Genomic DNA, 23,753 nt, shown 5'->3' on the forward strand with positions numbered 1-23,753 from the left:
GCCCTACTTAGTACTTGGTGAGGGCTGTTTCGGCAGTCCCCCTGAAGAACGGGGTCGGTCTGGTTTTCGGCCAGACAGACCATGAGTACCTTATGTCCCTGTCAGGAGTCTTGCGCCCCGGGGGATTGAGGTTTCGGGTCCTACCTCTTCGGAGGGAAGACCATACGTTGTCGCACACCCTGTGCTTTTTTGTGTTCTCACTTTGTGTGTGTGCACTTTTTTATGCACCGGGTGGAGTCTTTTGAGTGTGTTGCACACGCTACGGGCTTAAAAAAAAAAAAAAAAAAAAAAAAAAACACAATGATAGCCCATGCAAGACTACCAAAGTCTAAAGCTGGCCACACAATACAATTTACCGTATTTATTTTTTTTTGAAAGTCCAAACAACCATATGCCCAGCTATTCTAGATTGTAAATAATGAAGGCTCTTTTCTCCAACAGTGCCCTCTAGCTGTGTGTACAATACCACCACCACATACTCTATTTTCAAAAGTATTGGGACGCCTGCCTTCACAGGCACATGACTTTAATGACATCCCAGTCTTAGTCCATAGTGTTCAATATTGAGTTGGCCCACCCTTGGCAGCTATAACAACTTCAACTCTTCTGGGAAGGCTGGCCACAAGGTTTAGGAGTGTGTCTATGGGAAAGTTTGACCAGTCTCCCAAAAAGCGCATTTGTGAGCTCAGGCACTGATGTGCACAAGAAGGCCTGGCTCACAGTCTCTGCTCTAATTCATCCCAAAGGTGTTCTATCTCAAACAACCCTAACTCGCTTATCCATGTCTTTATGGACCGTGGGAGGTACACTGTAGCGGCTGCTGGTCCTGGCTGTGCCAGTGGGGTCCGAAGAAGGAGCACGCATGCTCTGAGCGCGAGCGGCCCCTGCCACTATTGGATGTAACGCTTGGATACTGGAACGCTACCAGAAACGCAGGAAGTGTCAGACCCCACCGGCACATCGGCGGCTACAGTGTACCTCCCCAATATCCCCACAGCATTGCAGATGAACCACCCATTATTGCTGATCTACTATCTCCTCTGTGCGAGTTACTACATTATTACCTTTTAATGTACACTGATCTCACACACACACACATTATATATATATATATATATATATATATATATATATATATATATATATATATATATATATATATATATATATATATATATATATATATATATATATACATACATACATACACACACACACACACACACAGAACTTTTTTGGGGGGGGGGGGAATAGTCATTCAAATGTAATGAAGAGGAGGGTCATGGTCATATTTAGAGTATGTGTCATATTTAGAGTATATGTAAGAAGGGGAAACAGCAGAATTAAGCCGTTCTTTACCAGTTTTTAGAGTGCCGATAGCCGCTCACATGACCCCTCCCCTCCCGACTGATGTCAGTGGGGAATCCCAGGCCCCGCCTGCTGCAGGCAGCTCTCAGGCAGGGAGAGGAGAGAGCTTGTGGGTCACATGAGCGGCGATCAACACTCTGAAAACTGGTAAAGAATGGCTTATTTTGGTGTCTTTGGTGATTGCCAACTGAAGACTTGGGGGTAAATGTAAAATCTGTGTGGCCAACATAGGTACAGAAGCATAAAAACAACAAAATCAATTTTGGCTGTCGGCAGTTCAAGCCACTGCAAAAGTATAGGAGCGATTAGCAGCCTGTTCTGCCTCCCGTGTGGCCTGCTGGATGTACATACAAGAGAAAAGCAAAAATGATTTTGTTGCATTTCAGTCAACCTTAAAATTCCACATTACCAAAAATACTGTTATTAGGTAGTTGTATGAAGCCAATACCTGTATTAACTGTACTCATTAGGATTTTATCGCCACATTCAATAAGCGCTCCAGAATAGGTGACAAAAAAAAGAAAAAAAACACACGGCCATTGGAATACATGTCAAACACTGTGCATGCAGTCTGAATGCACTTTAACCACTTCACACCCAAGCCAATTCTGGCATTCCTCTCCTACATGAAAAAAATCATTTTTTTTTGCTAGAAAATTACTCAGGACCCCCAAACATATTATACACGAGACAAAACTGCAGTGTTTACATCTGCCAGAGTCGGAAGTGATGTCATTACGTCACTTTAGGCCTCCAAGGGTCATTGAGATGGCTGGGGACCATCTAGTCCACAGCCAACTCTATGGTAAACTGCCGGAGTCATTCTCTGGTTACTCAATCGCACGGGAAAGAACAGAGAAGCACCAGAGGGGACATTTCCCCCGCCGCCCTCCGGTGTTTCTCCAGTCTCTCACATGTGATGTAAAAGCAACCCAAGCAGCTAAACAGCCGCTAAGATGGCTTTTACATATGAGGGTATCATCAGCTGAAAAAAATAAATATCTGGATGCTGCCTGTAGCTGCAGGCATCAGATATCTCCACTCAATCTCCATGATGTGATAGGACATACACGTAAGGAGAGGTTAAAACTGCACTACAAAGCATCTGGTATGAACCAGCCCTATAGGTTTGTTTGTTCCATTCACATAGCATAACTAAGGCCCCTTCCACATGGCGGTTCTGTCCCTTTTTCCATCACCAGTGTCCCAACAACCATGACTCATCCCTGCGGTCAGTGGGGGCATCCCGGTGTTCAGGCTCCCTCTCCTTTCCTGATCCATACCAGGCCCTTCAGTTCTGGTATAGATTCTGGGGGGGACCTCATGCCAAAAAGTGTTAGAAGTCTCCTCAAAATACATACCAGACCTTTATCCAAGAATGCAGCTTGGCAGTCTAGGAAGTGGGGGGAGAGGTACCTTGATAGCAGGGATAAGTCATGGTTGTTAAGAGAAGCAGGTGGATGTTAAAAAAAAAAAAAAAAACAAACAAACAAACCCAACACACACAACAAACCCAACACACACAACAAACCCAACACACACAACAAACCCAACACACACAACAAACCCAACACACACAACAAACCCAACACACACAACAAACCCAACAAACACAACAAACACAACAAACACAACACACACAACACACACAACACACACAACAAACACAACAAACACACACCGATGTAGAAAGCTTTGCAATGTTTTTAATTAAAAAATTAACATATATAAAATACTTAAAAGCTGATATACTTTACTGGCCCAAACTAACTATGTCCCTCACCAACATGGGAGGCTGCTGGATGTGCAATATAAAGCAGTGTGTAGCTGTGGATATATACAGCATACCGCACTGTGTCCTGGGTTGGAGCCGAGACTCCCCATCTCATACCCAGAACACAGAGTATCACAGCAGTGCTCAGCCAGTCAGAGTAAGCGATGTTTTCTATCAATGAATACAAATCTTCCTCTGATTGGCTGAGACAGAGGTTGTGACATCAGTCCGCCTCAACTTTGTATTCGTTGATAGAAAATATTGCCTACTCTGAATGTCTGAGCGCTGCTGTGCTAGATACTGTTCCAGGTATGAGACAGGAAGCGAGGTGAGCTTCAACCCCGAAACACACCATTTAAAAGTGACAACCATGTGGGGGGGGAGAACACAAACACACACAATGATTTTTACCCTAGGGCCTCATGCACACTGGACATAATCAAAACACCACTAGAAAGCTGTAGTTGTGGAAGGAGTTTATTAGTAGGTGGTGTCCAGGGGCGGTGACTAACCATGCCATGACAAGCTGCCATGTGCTCACCAATGACAAATTGAAAATGCATTATCACGCACTTGCATAGAATTAAATGAGCCAGAAAATGCAAATAATGCATCTAAAATTGCCTCATTTTTAACAAAGCAGCAGCGAACATCTTTGTTGGATTCATTGAATTGTGACATGTTTTTATGCATTATAAAAGCACATATTAAGACAAAAATTTATGACCCAGGACTTCTAAGGTGGAAATACACTTAAAGCTTGTTTACATCACTTGTGATGTGGGAACTAGGGTTGCCACCTCATCCCTTTAAACCAGGGCACATTACACATGTTCTGAGGCTAATTTAATGCAGATAAGGCACTGAGTTTAATTACCACTTTAACCAGCCACAGAACCTGTGTCAATAACGCGAGTCTTGGTTTTAAAGAAATGAGGTGGCAATCCTAGTGGGAACGCACGCCTGCATGGAAATACACTGCTCTCTGCAGACGCACACTGGTGCCATCTATCAAGAGCAGCTGTGTTAGCCAACAAAACAGTACCATGTGGTTTGGTGTGGCGTGATTTTACGAATTATGCCTAAAGTACTTTTTTTTGCACATTCCTTTCTGTTTGGCAGCCAATTAAAATTAAATAGCCTGCCCTAAAAAACACACTGCATGTAATAATGCAAAAAAAAAAAGCTGGGCAGAAAATTGTCAGATGAATAGTGGCTGCATCCAGTAAGATGCAGGCGCTGTTTAGGTGTTCCGACAGACAAAACACATCATATAAGTAAAAAACGCCAAAGCTTTAGGGCTCGTTTACACTGGCTTCGAAATATGGCTTCAGATAACGCTTTTTTTTTTAAAGCTCTCTGAATGCCAGTCAAAGCCCCTGTCGCTAAATAAAATAAAATGGTTTGCTTAAAGTCCTTGCTTTTGCTTCAAACATATGTGCCTTTAGTGGTGCTTCAAAGCCTCCACAGAAGTCTATGACAAAGCTCGCTTGAAGCACCTAAAGCTTTTGGAGAGGCTTTATTTCAGCTTTAGCTTCCATTTGGTTTTGGAGAAACTGCAGGTATGAGATATTAACACGCCCCCCCCCCCCCCCCCCCCATCTGCCAAGCTTCAATAGAGCTTCACAAAAAGCATCAAAGGACCAAAAACACATAAAAAAAAAAATAAATAAAAAAAAAAAAACACAGCATGCCGAAGCAGTAGGTGCATTAAGGTGTGTAGAAGTTGAAGCAAGAGCCCCTAAATAGGTCGGAATAAACATGCATATAGGTCAAATTAATGAACATGTAAATTCTGTGTTTGGGGGATAGGTCATACACGCATTTACTGGAGTACAGCCGCTTACAGCTATTTGCTTCTATGCCTGGCTGTAAAAGCTACCTGCCCCTCCCTGAACACAGGTATAAAAAAAAAAAAAAAAAAGAAGAAGAAGGACACAACACACACAGAAATTGTACAGTAGGCAGATTTTTAATGTGCACATGGACCCCCACACATTTTATTAGCGCGGTTTTTGACTGAGACCAGCACCTTCTACCCATTTCCATTGAGCTGAATTGAAAATCTGAGCGATCGAACATGGAAATTAGGGGTTTCGATTGGGTCTCTTGCACACTATACTCCTGTTTGAGCATCTCACACCTTGAAAAAGCTCAGTACAGCTTTTTTTTTTCTGAACTAAAATCCAGCCCATTAATTGTAATGTGCCTGTGCACACAGGTGCGTAAACAAGCGCTGTGCATTCTTCAGTAAAAACAAAATAGAAAAAGCTGCATTTTTAGTCAGTAATTTAAGCCTCAATGCATCAGGCAAAAAAAAAAAAAAAAAAGTAGATGCTCAAAACAGGAGTATTGCGTGCAAGAGGCATAATGGGCAGTATTGTAGTAGACAAAAAAAAAAAAAAAAAGCTGCACTGAGCTTTTTTAGGCTGCAGTGTGCAAGAGGCCTTAACAGCCAGGAGACTGAATCAGAACATGCGTCAGTCAAACCTGGTGGGAAAAAAAAAAAAAAAAAAAAAAAATGGAAAATTGTATAATTTTTACCGTAATTTTCCTTTCCTGGTGCCTATCCGTGGCAGCATACAGGCGATAGAGCTCCGCCTCGACTCCTCCCTCAGGACTAGTGAATAGCATAAAAGACCTAGCCCCCTATCCCATCATTCTCAGTGATATAGAATACCAGGGTGGGAGCGTATGCTGCCATGGATAGGCACCAGGAAAGCAGAAGTTAGCCCATTGAATTAGATATTAGGTATTAAGGTACCTCATCCCTAGACAAATTCGGAAAGGTAGCGAAGTGTGGGGCCAGGATGGGATTTTAAGGGTACCGTTATATAACTAATAAGAGAAATATATCTACAAAAATAGCTAAAAAGTATATAATTTTATTATATCACATAAAATGAGAAAGATACAAATACAAGGACATTACTGTTACAAGATAACATGATACATCATCATAGTAACAACAGAATTAGTAAAATATCGTCAGAGATAATTTCCTTGAGATTGTGGACAGGACTCGTCAGAGGTCACAGTCAGTCTGGAGGTGCCAGAACTGGTGTGTGTCCCTCTAGTCGTTCCAAATACCACTACCCGACATGTTTCGCGGTAATACCGCTTCTTCAGGGGTACAAGGGATTCAACTCAAGTTACATCCCTTGTACCCCTGAAGAAGCGGTATTACCGCGAAACATGTCGGGTAGTGGTATTTGGAACGACTAGAGGGACACACACCAGTTCTGGCACCTCCAGACTGACTGTGACCTCTGACGAGTCCTGTCCACAATCTCAAGGAAATTATCTCTGACGATATTTTACTAATTCTGTTGTTACTATGATGATGTATCATGTTATCTTGTAACAGTAATGTCCTTGTATTTGTATTTGTATCTTTCTCATTTTATGTGATATAATAAAATTATATACTTTTTAGCTATTTTTGTAGATATATTTCTCTTATTAGTTATATAACGGTACCCTTAAAATCCCATCCTGGCCCAGGCACCAGGAAAGGAAAATTACGGTAAATCTGATACAATTTTCCGTTTTCCTGGTGCCTCCATGGCAACATACAGGTGATAAATAACTATCTCAGACGGGTGGGTTAATGCTGAACTTAAAGTATTTTAATTGGTTACAGATATAGCCGCTTGGATTGCTTTCCTTCCAAACTCCAGTCGTGAGAGCACCTGGATCAATATGGTAGTGCCTAAGGAATGTATGGCGAGAAGACCAGGTGGCGGCCCTGCATACTGTTTCCAAGGAAACAATAGCCCTTGCTGCCCAAGAAGCCGAGACTGCTCGAGTTGAATGAGCATTCACTCGCGACGGAGGGACCATGTTCCTCGTCTTGTAAGCCTTTTGAATTAATTTAATGACCCAAGAGGCTAACGTCCTGCTGGTTGCCTCCTTGCCTCGGTTCTTGCCGAAGGGGACCACAAAAAGTCTTAGAGTTCATGAAGGATTTGGTAGAGTCTAGGTAGGTCCTGAGTACTCTAGAGAGGTCCAAGTCGTGACATGCACCCGAGTCCGTATCCAAGAATACTGGTAATGCCCAGGGTTCCAGGAGATGACACGGGGTTGTGACTTTAGGAGTGAAACCAAGAAGAGGGCGAAGTTCCACCCTGTCTGGGAAGAAAGAAATGTGGTCCTCTCCTATTTCTAAGGCGTTTAGTTCTGAAATCCTTCTCCCAGAGGTGATGGCCAATAGGAATGCGGTCTTAAGGGTTAGATTCCAAAGTGATGCCTTTTCTGTAGGGGAAAAAGGCTGATTCAATAGAGCTTGAAGTACCAAGGACAGGTCCCACTGAGGAAATGGATGTCTGACAGGCGGTCTGATTTTCAGGACTCCCTTGAGGAAGGTTATCACCAAAGGGTCCTCAGCCCATCTCTTATTGGTTGCGGCTGAAATGGCGGCCACTTGTATCTTGAGAGAGCTTAGGCTAAGTCCTAGGTCAAGACCTGTCTGGAGAAAGCTGAGGATATCTGTTGTGGAAGGCGAGGCTGGGTCCACCCCACGTCCTGTGGAGAAGGATAAGAACTTGTTCCATACCTTCGAATATACCGCATTTGTGGAGGGTTTTCTGGCCTTCATTAAAAGGTGGTTATAACCTCCGAGGAACAACCTAGGGCCTGAAATCTTTGCCTCTCAAGTTCCAGACTGAAAGGTCTAGCTTTTGGGGATCTGGATGGGTAAGTCCTCCTTGAGATAGAAGGTGAGGAAAGAGGGGAATTCTGACCGGCGGGTCCACAGAGAGATACATGGCCAGGGGAACCAAGGTCTCTTTGGCCAAAATGGTAGAATCGCTAGTATTTGCACAGGTTCCCTGAGGAGTCTCTGAAGGAACTTCAATATCAACGGTCGGGGGGAAAGGCATAGGCTGTGTTGAAAGTCCAGGGGCATGATAGGGCATCCACTGCTTCCGCTTGAGGATGTGGTAGGCGAGAGAAAAACCTTGTTAGATTTGTGTTTTCTGAGATGGCAAACATATCCACCTGAGGGGTGTTCCAGAGATTGTAGATCTAGCTGAAGATGTGGGGATGCAGGAACCACTCAATGTCCACAAATGATCTTGACAGCCTGTCTGCCTCTGTGTTTGAGCTGCCTGGGAGGTAAACCGCCCTTAGGTCCACGAGATTTCTTTCTGCCCAAAGCATCACTGGCTCCACTTCCCTGAGAAGAGACCTGCTGCGGGTTCCGCCCTGTCTTTGCAGGTAGGCGACTGCTGCTCTGTTGTCTAGACGGAGAATCACTCTTTGACCCTGCACCAGAGAAGCTAATGTTAGAGCTAGGAAGGCCGCTCTCATCTCTAGGATATTTGAGACTATTCCTCTTGTGGGATATGGCCATCTTCCTTGTACCCTCGCAATGGGCTCCTCAGCCTAGGCCACTGGCGTCGGATGCAATTGTGATCCAGGGAAATGAGCCTAGATGACGAAAATTGGATAGGTTCTTCCGATCCGTCCACCAGTGCAGGCTCCTGCGCATCAAGCTGGTTAGGAGGATTCTCTGAGAAAGACACCGTCTCCTCCATTGCGACAGGAAGCCTGTCTGAAAATACCTTAAGTGCCAATGGGCCCACGGAACCACAGGAATGCACGATGCCATTGTGCCTATGAGGCTCAGACACTGGGATGCCATTAGATGGTGAGATCTCATGACCCTCGTCATCCTCTGCATAATAACCTCCGCCTTCTGGGGAGGCAACGACAGTTCCTAGCTGTGTATTGAAAAGTATGCCTAGGTAGATCATTTGTTGAGGGTACAAGCTGACTCTTGCCCATGATTTATGAGCCAACCTAGCTCCGATAGGGACCGTAGGAGTATATCCCTGTGGAAAATGAGTTGTGCTGGGCTGTTAGCTAAGAGAAGGAGGTCGTCCAGGTAGTGGTGTACTCCTAAACCTTTTTCCCGTAATGGTGCCAGTGCTGAAATGAGGATCTTCGTGAACACCCGAGTTGAGGTGCAGAGGCCAAAGGGGAGAGCCTGGAACTGCAGGTGGGTCTGACCTACCGCAAATCTCAGGAATATTGAACTGATTGGATCGTGCAGGTAGGCATCCTGTAGGTCGATTGAAATCAGCCAATTCCCTGGCTGCACCACCTGGATGATTGTCTGTAATGACTCCCATTTTGAAGCTCTCCAGATCTATGCATTTGTTGAGCCTTTTCAGGTCCATTACTGGTCTCCAGTCTTTTTTCGCACCAAAAAGAGGGGAGTAAAAAGCGCTCTGCTGTTGGAACTGGGATAGCTGCCCCTTGCAGCTGGAGTAATTCTATGTAATGTGTTAAGGTTTGAGCCTTCTGAAGCGACGTTGGGACTTCCATTTCCTGAAATGAGGACCGAGGAGGAAGATGAGAAAAATTCCAGGAGTGGCCTGAACGAATTGTTGACAGGACCCAAGGATCCTGGCAATGCTGGATCCATTTTGGAAGAAAGTCTCAATCTTGCTCCCACCTGAAGGGCCCGCATCCCTCTGGCGTCAAAAAGGTTTTGTGGCTTCTTGCGGAGTAGTTAGGGCTCCGTTTTACGGGAAGCAAGAAAAGAAAGACAGACTGCGTGCCTCTCCAGGGTCTTCTGCCGTCTCTCTGTGGTCTTGAATTCCTGAAATCTGACGTTGGATGGACGAAATTTAGCCGTATGGGCTCTAGGATTCCTAACTTTCCGATCCTGCGGCAAAAGACCCGACTTTCCTCCCGTTACTCTTGAAATGGCTTGGTCTAATTTTTCCCCGAAAAGAGCTTTTGCCGTTAAAAGGAATTTTACACCAAGATTGTTTGGATGTCAGATCGGCCGCCCAGGGCTTTAGCCAAAGGGCTCTTTTAGCCATAACTAAGTGTAGCATGGCTCTGGCTGAGCAGCGAATTGTATCGATGGCTAACGAAATCTGCTGATAATCTGAGCTCCTCCAGCGCTTTGATAATATCCTCTCTGGGGATCTCCTGCCGTAAGGCGTCTCGATGTTATCCGTCCAGGCTCTGATGGCGTTAAGAGACAGAGGTAAGGGCAATCGCTGGTTTGCACGCTGCTCCTGCTGTGAGATAGTCCCTTTTAAGATCTCAATCGATCAGTCTGTCTAGGAGATCCTTGAAGGAGGCAGAGTCATCCAAGGGGAGGGTGACATTTTTGGCTAGACGGACTATAGCCGCATCTACCACTGGCATGGAATTCAGTGTCTGTGAATCTGATTCAGCCAGAGGATACAGTTTACTGAGGCGGCCTAAGGAGAATTTCTTGTCTGTTCTCTGCCACTCCTCTTGGATTACCTCCCTGATTTCTCCCATCAAAGGGAAAACAACCTGTTTCCTCTTGAGAAAGAGGGAAGTACCTCTTAGATGTTTGAGGGGGTTCCTCTGCATCTTCCCATGCGATCGCCGTCTTAACCGCCTGAATGAAGGAAGGTATCATTGCATAACTGAACCCTGAGGGTTCAGACTCCTCTGAATGCTCATCCTGGGAGGCCTCCCTGGCTTGGCGGCCTAATGGAGGTAGAGGAAGACTGGCTGTTGAAGGGCCTGGTGCATCAGAAACTGCCTGCTGGGCCTGGGTGCCTGGAGTGACTATTTGAGCGGGAACCAAGGATGCCAGCTCCGAGAAGGAATCCTTCATTGTTTGTCTCAGAAGGTCGGCAACTTGTTGGCTCTCTGATTCTCGGTCAGCCGCGTAGTCCCCAAGACAGCTCTTGCAGACTAGCTTGTCCGGAAGCTGGGTAGCTCCGCAGGCCCAGCACTTCTTCTTTGAGGAGCGGGATGAAGGAGAACGGTATTGATGCCGTGACCTTGACCTGTCATGGGATCTGTGCCGAGATGAACGGGACCTTTGATCCGGGCTGTAGTCCTTGCGATGCCTGGAGGATTTCCCAGACCTTTTGGAGTGTGCCGGACTGAAGAAAGAAAAGAACGGGTATCTCCGTCAGCCGTGCTCTCTTTTTTTTTTTTACTTACCAACAGTTGGTCACATACCTATTGCAGGGAGGATCTTGATTACGGGATGAATGGCTCATGGTGGGATGGCATGAGGATCAGCTAAAAAAAAGGAAAGAAAAAAAAGTGCGAGAAGGAACAGATAATTACAAATTGTACGAATATTGCTGGTGGGAAAAAAGAAAACTCTCTTTTTTACCAGCAGGGCTATAGGACCGGGAGAAGCAGGGCGCCACTAAGCAGAAGAGGCCCCGAACTGCTCTCACAGGCCGCTTAAGTAGAGGGAGGATAATTATGAGGGGGGGGGGGGTCCATGAATCACTTGCAAAAAAAACTTTTAAAAAAGGGAAAAGAGCAAAATTGGCCCCGTTTCCCTCAACCAAAATGAGCGTCATGGGGTCGCGCATGCGCACTCGGCCTGAACGACGGAGCGAGGAGGAGGCGCCACGGGATGGAGAGCCGCCGGGGGAAGACGCTGCAATGCCGTGAGCATTGACATTGCATACACTGCTGCATAAGGCAGAATTTAAACGGTACCGACAATCTTTTAAACTGGAAACTTGCGAGGATGGCACAGAGAAGGGAGGTGGGGGGAAGCTGCAAGGGACAGAAGCCACACTGAAAGAAAGGCATAAAAATAAGCTGATCCTCTGGCGACTCTCACCACGCCAGACATCTTAGATTAAAAGGCAGGATAGCGTTCCTGTGAGGAAACCCTGCAGATAATGCCCCAAAGATCCACAGAAGGGGGCTCCCAGTCTTTTTAGTGCTTTGAGCGACCCGAGAACAGGGACTGCGCACGGGAGAGGCTCAACCCGGCGGAAGCTGCCAACGGCAGAGGTATGGACGTGCTGCTACTCTTCACCAGTCAAGAAGGTTTTAGGAAAAAAAGGAGAATGATGGGATAGGGGGCTAGGTCTTCTTTTATGCTATTCACTAGTCCTGAGGGAGGAGTCGAGGCGGAGCTCTATCGCCTGTATGCTGCCATGGAGGCACCAGGAAAAAAAACAACTGCTTGACAAATTCACCATGCTTCTTTTTTTTTGCCCCAATAACTATTATTGAAGCTGTAAATCCATAGCCCATATCGGATAGTGTGGGAAGTATTAGACCCTCCATATCTTAATTGTGGTCTTACATTTGCTGGGGATATTCTCCCCTCTATTTGTCCTGATGACCATTTGTCACCAAGAAAAAGTGATGATAAATCCAAACGTTTAGCGCGGTCCTCAGAATAAGAGGCAAGTAGAAATCTTAATGTTCTCTGTTCAGCGGGGGGGGGGGGGGGAGAAAAAAAAAAAAAATCGATCCCCGCTGAGCTGTCAGATTTCTCGCTGTCCTCTATGGGGAGATCGGATGAGAACAGACCGCCTGTCCATTCTCATCCGATCCCATCCAATCCGATCCACCAGATGGATGGAAAATAGGGTTTCCATCCGTCCAGATTTCACAGACAGGATCGGAATCGGATAGCCGCGGAGATGTCTCCGCTGACATCCGCTGCCCCATAGGGATGCATGGAGCATCTGATCCGCCTAAAAAACGAACAGGCGGATCGCATCGCCTGTGTGAAAGAACCCTTAGGGAGATCCAGCCTGACTAAAAGTGAAAAAATTGCAGATTTTTGGCTGTTAACAGAACAGGAAGAGAAGAGAAATCATCCCAACAAGGACACTAGTTCCTGTGACAACCAGGGATTCCCACATCTTGAGGAATTTCCTCAATTCCTGTTGTGGAATGCCTCCAATGGGACACAAAAAAAAAAAAAAAAAAAAAAAAAAAGAAGGACAGGACACATTTTTAGGCAGTATGATGTCACATACTAAACTACAACATGTTGTGCTGTATAAGGCTGAATGAAATGCACTGTAAAAACACAAAAGACATTAGAATATATATATATATATATATATATATATATATATATATATATATATATATATATATATATATATATATATATATATATTTATACACACACACACACACACATATATACACACACACTTTTGATACAGATATTCTACAGAGCATAAGAAAAACCTAGCCAGTTCACACCACATGCAGTTCAGTGTGTAATTTTTCACATCAAAAAACACATGGAAAGTAGGTTATATGTTGTCTAGTTGCATAGATCACCCCAGTGCGGTCAGTTGGAGGGGTGTTCAAGAAAAAAAAAAAAAAAAAAAGATAAGATAGATCTATCTATATATATATATACACACATACACACACACACACACACACACACTGCATTTTTCTTGCACTGGACTGTACCGCAATGTGGTAAAATGCATAAAAAAAAAAAAAAAAAAAAAAAAAAAAAAAAATGCACCAGACCCCAATACAGGAGAGAAAAGGGAAGCAGCGCGAATAAAGCATCTGTAAACGCATAAAAAAAAAGTTGTTGAAAATGTGTATGCAGAAACTCATCCGGAATGGATCTAAAGTGCGTTTTTGTGGTGTGGAACAGCCCTTAGCCTGGGTTCACACAGGTGCGTGCAGAACACCACATGCGATTCCCACCACATGCAATGTCTGTGGGGTGCAATTTGTATGGCTCAAAGTGCACCGCATCAAAATGGTGCAGGATCCTTTTTTCCAGATTTACACTGATGCAGTGTGGGATTTGCAGCAATTCCTTTGCTTTTCCAGCACTGCATCACAATAACACCCTTGTGCGAACCGTTGAGGGTGTCAATGTTAAACTTAGGCTGGCCATACATTATACAATTTTCTTCAGATTTACCTTCAACTATGTAGTACAAGGGCCTGCCTAATTGGATACAATTGAAAGCGTTGTTTAGTTTGGACCTCTTATTATATAGTTTTTGGTAAATATGACCAGCCCTAACGTCACCCCAAAAATGGTTTGCAACGTGTAGAGTGATTGTCAGAATTGGATCACATAGTTGTGAACACCCATGAGATCCGATTTCCGGCAGAAAAATAAGGTGCCATGTGCAGGTGCAGTGCGATTTGACCCATACAAAATGATAATGCAAAGAATCACATGGGATTTGAACAGAAATTCGGTGCGATTCCTATCGGAATCACATTCTGGGTTTCCTGCTCCTGTGTAAACCCAGGTGAATTCTCAATTCCCACCTATGCATGGTGCCTTTCAGCATTTCTGTAGTGCTTTCCGTGGTTTTTTTTTTAACTGCAATTTGCATTTTTTATGGGTTTTTGTGGAAAATTTGTTGTTGGGCAGATTTAAAAATTGCAAATTGTAATACTTGCATTTTGGATGCAGGTCCATTGAAGTCTAATTCATGTAAAATGCTGCATTTTACAGGGGAAAAAAAAAGTCACTGACAACTTCCAAAAATGCAGAGGCACAAAAATGCATTGATGTGAACGTGTTCCATAGGAAATATATATATATATATATATATATATATATATATATATAAAAAAAATAAAAAAATAAAATAAAAAAAAAAAACACACACACACACACACACACACAACAAAAACGCATTTCTGCAAAAAGCATGAAAAAAAAAACCCCACACATTGGTGTGAATTCAGCCTTAGTGACTGGAGAGGTGCAGATTTGTGTTTATAATGCCCAGGAAGACAATGCCAGTCTACAGGAAACCCACCAGGCTGGTTCAGCTATTCACAATACAGGAGGAACATCACAGCCCTGACACTGGCCATATATCAGACACCCCCAGATATGGCAGCCCCCCCCCCCCCTTACCAGTCACCCCCCAGCTATTGCACACCTCATCTCCCCAACCCCAGCTGTGGCACCCCTTGCAAGTCACCCCCCACAGTATTGGCTCCCTTCCTCTCCCAGCTAGGGCACCCCTTAGCAGTTGACCCCCACTGCAGCTATGGCACCCCCTCTTTCCATCTAAACTATGGCACCCCCCTTCTGCCAGCCTCCCTGGTCTCCTCCAGTCACCTTCAGTCCTTGTAGGAAGCTCCAGCATCCAGGCTCATAGTTCGGGTCCATAGATCTCAGTGTACAGAAATAATGAGAGGACAGCCCGCTATGACCCCGCCCGGGAACACACTTCTTTATTATTATTATTCTGCTCATTACACGGAGGTTGCCGCTTTTCCTATGGCAACGCCAATCCCCGGCCTGGGCTGCTCGCTATGGGAACCGGCGTCCCCCAGCCAGCCTTTCCCTCACTGACATTCGAATCCCCCGCCTAAATCCAACCGTCACCGGCTCCATGGGGAGAGCGCGCCCCCCTCCCCTCACACGTGAGCGAGCGCCTCTCACACAGTCTCGGAGCGTGCACGAGAGTTCTGCGAGCTGCTTCGGTGTGTGACTGGAAGGGGACGGGGCGACGTGTACAGTGCGGGACCGTCATTCATGGCATTACAGTGCGGGACCGTGGCATGTCATGGCATTACAGTGCTTGAAAATATCTCCTGTATAAACAGGGACACATTCCTCAATAAAATACTCCAATAGTGACATTTCAATAGGTTCTAGTCACAGTGTTATGATGTAGTGTGCGTCACAAAACAAATCACTGCATAAAAAAAAAAAAAAAAAAAAAAAAAAAAAAAAAAAAACAAAGAGGGTACCCCATGCATTCCTCTCCTCAGGATACACAGCGCAGTGAAGGAGGCTTTTTACCTTGTGCTGGGCCTGCACCCCTGGTATGAGCAGGATTTTACCCAGTGACTCCCCGCACGGCCTGTCACCAAATGTGCTTTGTAGAGTTGAATAATGTTTTGTGCAAATATTAAAAGTGAACGGTGTGATGGCTGATTATATAATGGGGGACGGTCGTCCTCACAGAACACGGGGTGGTCGTCCCCCCTGACAGAACACAGGGGGGGGGGGGGAACGACAACCCCCCCCCCCCTGTGTTCTGTCAGGGGGGACGACCACCCCGTGTTCTGTGAGGACGACCGTCCCCATCTCAACCTCCCCCCCCACCCCACTTGAACACAGGTCAGCACTCTCTGCCATTGGTTGAGGGTGCTGATTGGGAACTGGTCAGCTGCTGGTTTTCCAGCACACCCATCCGACAGAAGCCCATCACTCTGTTGGGAGCGGCTGCCATACACACGGGTCGAATGGTGGCCGGTTTTTATTGAATTTGCCAATGTCGCCCATCATTCAGCCAATCTGTACTCGGCTTAAGAGTCTGTTCACACTGATCCGACTCAAAGTCGCCCTGACTTTGGGCGACTAATGAAGTCGCCCATGCAGCGCGATTTCAGCGTGGCTTGCAAGGACTTCTCATAATAGAAGTCAATGCAAGTCGCTTCGAATTTGCAAAAAAAATAGTGCAGGAACCTTTTTCTAAGTCGGAGCGACTTGAGTCGCTCTGATTAGAACGGTTCCATTGCACAGCATTGGAAGCTACTTGTCAGGCGACCAAGTCGGATAAGTGTGAACCTGCAGTAAGGGTTGATTTACCCGCCCCTGCGTTCCAAAGCAAAAGCTGGTGTGCTATGCAATGGTGGAACTGCAGTGCCAATGCGCTAACCCCAGTATATCGCACTGTTCACTTTAATTGACATTTCACAAATTTCCATTGGTCACCATGCAGTGGATTGCCTCACATGTAGAGAAGGCTGTACTTCTTTCAAGCACAGTGTACATCATCCCAACGCAGTGCTGTGAACAGGGCACATAAAAACACAATGCAATTTGCCTCGTCTTGTGGTGAGACTGCACTGAAATAGCAATCCAACGAAGTCTCACCACACTTGGTGTGAACAAGACCCTAATGCTTGTGGAGGCGGCCATATTCTGGCTTCATTTAGAGCGCACTTTAGCCTACATACAAGGAGAACTATCACTCTGCAGGGAGTCACTGAATACACACACAAAAGGGAAATTGGACTTAGTGTAGTCTCATCCTTATATTAAATATTTTTTTCTTTTTAAATAAATACATTTTCAACGATGTGGCATCCTTTTGTTCCTAACACATTACCCAGTCCATATCAGTATAGAGATCCAGCATGAGATTTTTACCTATTGAGATCTGATGTGTTCACGTGTTCCTTGAACTTTTTTTGAGCAGTGTACATGCTGATGGGGGGGGGGAAATTATTATTATATATATATATATATATATATATATATATATATATATATACACACAGATTTGATCTGCATTAATCCCATAAATATAGCGATTTTTTTCGTAACGGTGTAAATTGAAGAAAAGAAAGGAGAAAAAGAAAAAAAAAAAAAAAAAAAGGAAACCGGACTTTACTGGTACAGATGAGACCACACTAAATTTTTCAAAGAACTTAAGAAACCTTTATTAACCACTTCCATACAGAGCAATTACACCCCCTTCCTGCTCAGATCAATTTTCAGCTTTCGGCGCCCTCACACTTTGAATGATAATTACAAACGCTGTACCCAATCAAATTTTTTATCATTTTTTTTTTTTCACACAAATAGAGCTTTCTTTTGGTAGTATTTAAAACAATGGGTTTTTTATTTTTTGCAATAAGTAAAAAAAAAAAAAAAAAAAGAGCGAAGATTTTGAAAAAAAAAAAAAAACATTTTGTTTGTTTTAGTTTCTATTATAAAATTTTGCAAATAAGTAATTTTTTTCATAAATTTGGGCCAAAATTTATACTACTACATATCTTTGGTAAAAATAATCCAAATTAGTGATTTGTCTGTGTGAAAGTTATAGAGTCTACAAGCTATGGTGCCAAATCATTAAAAATTGGTCACACCAGATGTACCGACGGCCTATCTCATTTCTTGAGGCCCTGAAATGTCAGGACAGTACAAATACCCCCCAAATGACCCCTTTTTGGAAAGCAGACATTCCAGGGTATTTAGTAAGAGGCATGGTGAGTTTTTTTTTAAGGAATTTTTTCCCCACAATTCTTGGGGAAATTAACACTTTTTTTTTTTTTTTTTTTTTTTTTTTTTTTTTACACAAAATTGACATACTAACAAGTTATTTCTCACACACAGTATATGCATACTTGCAATTACACCCCAAAATACATTCTGCTACTCCTCCTGAGTATGGCAATACCACATATCTGGGACTTTGTCACAGCATAGCCACATACAGAGGTCCAACATGCAAGGAGTAGGTGTTCTAGGAGCATAAATTACACATTTCATTACAACCAATCACACTTTTGAAGGCCCTGGAACCCACGAACAATGAAAACCCCCACAAAATGACCCCATTTTGGAAGGCAAACACCCCAACACATAATCTAGGAGGCATGGGCTGCAGATAGGTACTCTGATCGGCTTCAGAAAAGTACTCGGGTACTCCGATGACAGGTACTCTGGTACTCAAAGTACCCGTCACCAGAGTACCCATCACCAGCCCATCAGAGTACTCTGATGGGCTGGTGACAGGTCCTATTTATTTGGGGGGGGGGGGCAATCAGTGCGTTTTGGGGGTGCACTGTAATCGGTAACTAGCTGTTACCACAATCTCCTCCTCACACAGGATCAGTGTGTGAGGAGGAGAACACGGCTAGTTACCGTGTTCTCTGTTGACATTCTGTGACCGGCTGTGATTGACAGCCGATCACGTGGTAAACAGCCAATTTTCATTGGCTGTTTACCTTGATCGGGGATGGGCTATGTCCGAGTAACGAGTCTCATTCCTGATCGGCGCGCAGTAGCGGCGAGAGCGGGCCGCCGTCATGACGTCCGCCCGGATCGAGGAGCCCTTCCTGCCGCCGTCATTTTACAATGGCGCAGTATGAAAGTGGTTAAATAAACCAACATCTTTAACCACCTCCCACCCGGGCCATTGTAAATATATGGCCGGGTGGGAGTCTCCTCCTTCTGATCGGACGTTCCGGAACGTCCTTCAGAAGGAGAGAGATCGCGCTGCCGCGGGCACGCGCAGCGGCGCGATCTCGATGTATCTGTGTCCCTCGGACACAGAGCAACATCATTCGGCAGGAGGGCCCTGTGATTGGCCCTCCTGATCACATGACGGCTGTGTCCAATCACAGCCGTCATGTAATGTAAATAGAGCCGTTGTAACGGCTTCTATCTTTTCTCCTCCTGACAGATCCTGTCAGTGAGGAGAAGAGGGATGATCTGTGCTGCAGCGGGGGTGATCAGTGAGTATTTCTAATTAGAGATGTACAGAACTGTTCGCCGGCGAACAGTTCCCGGCGAACTTCGCATGTTCGCGTTCGCCGCTGCGGGCGAACATATGCGATGTTCGGTCCGCCTCCTATACATCATCATTGAGGCAAACTTTGACCCTGAACATCACAGTCAGCAGACACATTCCAGGCCAATCAGCATACCTCCCTCCCACACCCTCCCACCTCCTATAAATAAGCAAGGGCAGCATCCATCTTAGATAATTTCTGTGTTACTGAGAGCAGGGAAAGTGCTGGTGCTGCTGCTGCTGTTATAGCTGGGGACAGTCCCCGGTCTTGTTAGCCAATGTTCTTGGTACACTCCTGCTGTAAGGACAGCACCCCAAAAAGCCCTTCCTAGGGCTGGTATTTGAGGTTTTTTTTGGATATATATATATATATATATATATATATATATATATATATATATATATATATATATATATATCTATTGTCCCCAAAAGCCCTTTTGAGGGCTGGTATTTGTGTAATTTTTTTTTGTTCTGTGATATATATATATATATATATATATATAGTCCCCAAAAGCCCCTTTGAGGGATGGTATTTGAGTATTTTTTTAATATATATATATATATATATATATATATGTAGCATGTCCAGAACCAGAAAAAAAAAAAGATCATATAGGTGTAAAAGGGGTTCCCACCATCCCTGCTCTACTGAAAAATTATCTTTTTTTCTGGTTCTGGACATGCTACAGAGCTGAAACTTCACAAGTACACTTTTTAGACCCCCTAGACACTAAATCACACAAAAAAAGTTCTTAAAAATTGTCATTTTTGATAGAGAGCCAATTATTGGAAAACATAAAAAAAAAAAAAAAAAAAAAAACTTAACAAAAAAAAAATTTCTTTGGATTTATTGTTTGGGGGGTCTAAAAGGTGTACCTGTGAAGTTTCAGCTCTGTAGCATGTCCAGAACCAGAAAAAAAAATAGAATCAGGGCTAGGGTTAGGGCTAGGGTTAGGGTCAGGGCTAGGGTTAGGGTCAGGGCTAGGGTTAGGGTCAGGGCTAGGGTTAGGGTTATTTTTAGTGCTTAGGGCTAGAGTTAGAGGGGTAGGGCTACTAACTCTAACCCTAAGTATCTCACCGTAACCCTAACCCTAGCCCCTAACACTAAACCTAACCCTAACCCTCTAACCATAACCCTAACCCTCTAACCCTAACCCTCTAAGCCTAGCCCTAGCCCTAACCCTAGCCCTAACCCTAGCCCTAACCCTAGCCCTAACCCTAGCCCTAGCCCTAACCCTAGCCCTAACCCTAGCCCTAACCCTAATTCGTAATTTTTTCTGGTTCCGGACATGCTACAGAGCTGAAACTTCACAGGTACACTTTTTAGACCCCCCAGATGCTAAATCCAAAGAATTTTTTTTATTTTTATTTTTTTTTAATTTTTCCAATAATTGGCTCTCTATCAAAAAATTACAATTTTTAAGAACTTTTTTTTGTGTGATCCCTCTCCGGCATGCCACAGTCCAGGTGTTTGTCCCCTTGAAACAACTTTTCCATTACTATTGTGGCCAGAAAGAGTCCCTGTGGGTTTTAAAATTCGCCTGCCTATTAAAGTCTATGGCGGTTCGCAATGTTCGCCGGTTCGCGAACATTCCCTGATGTTCGTGTTCGCCGTTCGCGAACATCGAATTTTATGTTCGCGACATCACTATTTCTAATTACTCACTGATCACAGGGGGGGGGGGGTCTGTGCTGGTAATCAGAACATTGATTACCAGTGCAGCCCTGGGGGGGGGGGGGGAAGGGGTGCCACTAGAGCCACCAGGGATGCCCACCCATGACCACCAGGGATGCCCACCATGGATGGCAAACAGGGCTCAGAGAGCCCCCCAGTGCCCTCCCTATCAGTGCTGCCCACCAATGCCATCTATCAGTGCTGCCCACCAGTACCGTTATTGCCATCTATCAGTGCCGCCCACCAGTGCCCATCAGCGCTGCCTATCAGTGCCCATCAGCGCTGCCTATCAGTGCTGCCTATCAGTGCCCATCAGTGCTGCATATCAGTGCCACCCCATCAGTGCGGCATCATCAGTGCAGGAAAAAACATATCCATTTACAAAATTTTATAACCTAAACAAAAAAACTTTTTTTTTTCCAAACTTTTCAGTCTTTTTATTTGTGCACCAAAAAAGAAAAAACCTGACGGTGATCAAATACCACCAAAAGAAAGCTCTATTTGTGGGGAAAAAAAATGACACAAATTTTGTTTAGGTACAATGTTGCATGACCGCGCAATTGTCATTCAAATTGCAACAGCGCTAAAAGCTGAAAATTGGTCTGGGAAGGAAGGGGGTTTAAGTGCCCAGTATTGAGGTGGTTAAAATCCAAAATGGTGTAAATGTGACCCTAAAATTAGAAACCGAGCTACCTTTACATTACTCCTTATTACTAAAAGAAATGGCTGCTAGCTTTTACCCACAGTCTTGGCCTATTTACTAGCACATTGTGTAGTAAAGACGTATGGCCGGTGGTGACCAATCTTCTTGTAGTAGGATTCGTCACCACAGGCCATACGTCAAAATTGCTGAGGAAAAAAAAAAAAAAAAAAAAAACACACAACACAACAGTACCACATGCCTTCCTCTTCTCAGATTAGACCACTGCAATGTAGTGCTGTGCACTGCTCTCATAGGGAACAAGGCTTATTACCTCACCCGGGTTCTGGGCCTGTGCTCCTGGTGTGAACAAGTTCTTACAGAGCGTAACTCACCACACAGCCGGTCACCATTTTGTGCTGCAGAGTTGAATAAAGTGTCATTTTGTGGAAAATGAAATAAACTGCAATGCATGGTTATAAAACACATCACACCACCTCTACACAGCATGGGCCTGGTGGGAATATGCCCTTAGGCTGGCCATACACGGGTTGAATTGCAAAATAATTCTCTTTTGAAAATCTGATCTAAGAATTTCCATTCGAATTCCGCAGCATTAGGGAGCCGCAGCAATGGTCGATTTTCCTCCAGTCATCAAATTTGAGTGATTGGGCATGTTGGAAATTTTTTGAAAAACGATTTTCTAATCAATGATGGGAGAATTGTGTGAGAAATATAATCTAAAGAAATGCGCATGAGTGCAAGAAAAAAAAAAAAAAAAAAATCCCCGGAAAGAAAGCTAGATTCCCAGCCACGAAAATTATTTTCTGTAGCAATACGAGGTGAAATTGAAGGCTTGGTTAGTCGAATTTCAAAACCAGTGGTGGCACCATCGAATCACAAGACGCACAAAATTTCTGATTTTCTAAAGAAAATTCTTTCGAAATTCGACCCATGTATGGCCAGCCTTAGGGTTTGTTTACAGCAGCCGCTGCATTACAAAGCAACAAGTTGGTGTGTGATGGTATAACTGCACTGCCAATGCACCAATCACAGTGCATTGCACCGTTCACCTTTTTTAGCCACTTGCCAACCAGCGGCTGTAGTTTTATGGCAGCAGGTCGGCTCTGTCCCGCGAAACGACGTACCTGTAAGGCACTTCATGGGACTGCTAGCGGGGGCGTGTGCGCCCATTCGCCACAGGGGAAGCTGATCAATGGGTCCAGCGGCTGCCGGGCATCCCGATCGCTACCCGTGGAGACAGAACAGCGGTCTGCCATTGTAAACACGGCAGACCTCTTTTCTGGCAGTAATAATCACAGGGATCCTGTGTTCCCCTTATTTAGGGACACAGGTCTCTGTGTTCTTGCAGCAAGCCAATCCGCCACACAATTAGAAACCACCCCCTAGGGACTCATTTAACCCATTGATCGCCCCTGGTGTTACCCCCTTCCCTGCCAGTGCCAGTACAGTAACAGTGCATATTTTTAACACTGATTACTGTAGTAATGTCACTGCCCCATCCCCCCAAAAGTGTCACAAATGTCAGTTAGGTGTCTGATCTGTCCACCACAATGTCACAGTTGGGGGGGGGGGGGGGGGAAAGAAAAAAAAAAAAAAAAAAGAAAACTAAATAAAAATGACAAATCTTTCCCCTAGATTTTAGACACGATAAACGATAAACTTTTTGCGCAAACCAGTCAATGTACAATATGTAGCAGAAAACAAATTGGCCTAAAATAATGAAAATAAAATTTTTGATTTTTACGTGTTTTTCTTGGAAATATATAGTAGAAAGTAAAAAAAAAGAAAAAAAAAATATATATATATATATATATATATATATATATATATATATATATAAATAATATTTTTTTTTTTTTTTTTCCAGAATTGTCGCTCACTTTTTTTTTGCTATAAACAAAGGCACAGGTGATCAAACACCACCAAAAGAAAGCTCTATTTGTAGGGGAAAAAAAAGGACATGCAATTGTAAGTTAAGAAACGCAGTGCCATATCGCAAAAAAATGGCCTGGTCATTAAGGGGGGTAAAATCTTCTGATCTAGAAGTGGTTAAAGTTTATTGAAATGTCACAGTACTACATTTCATAAAGCTCTACTGGGTGCTGCATAGACTAGGCCTCTCTTTGGAACGTCCTGGGGAGTAGTCCAATCAGGCCTCAGGAGGTACATAAATGGCCTACACCTACAGCAAGGGCATTATTCAACTACAGTTTTTTGATAAATGTGAACTAA

At 44.3% G+C, this 23,753-nt stretch overlaps 1 protein-coding gene across 1 annotated transcript in view; it reads right to left on the bottom strand.

Moving 5' to 3' along the window:
- FBXO43 (F-box protein 43) overlaps window positions 1-15,183 on the bottom strand; it is a 28,549-nt gene extending 13,366 nt beyond the window's left edge. Inside the window, exon 1 of the mRNA XM_082258013.1 lies at window positions 14,985-15,183. Within this exon, the coding sequence (XP_082114139.1) occupies window positions 14,985-15,122 (138 nt within the window). The 5' untranslated portion in view covers window positions 15,123-15,183. The remainder of the gene's footprint in view (window positions 1-14,984) is intronic.
- Between the last annotated feature and the right edge of the window lie 8,570 nt (window positions 15,184-23,753).

This window comes from Pelophylax lessonae (genome assembly GCF_965119305.1).
Source record: "Pelophylax lessonae genome assembly, chromosome: 5".
Taxonomy (NCBI): Eukaryota; Metazoa; Chordata; class Amphibia; order Anura; family Ranidae; genus Pelophylax; species Pelophylax lessonae.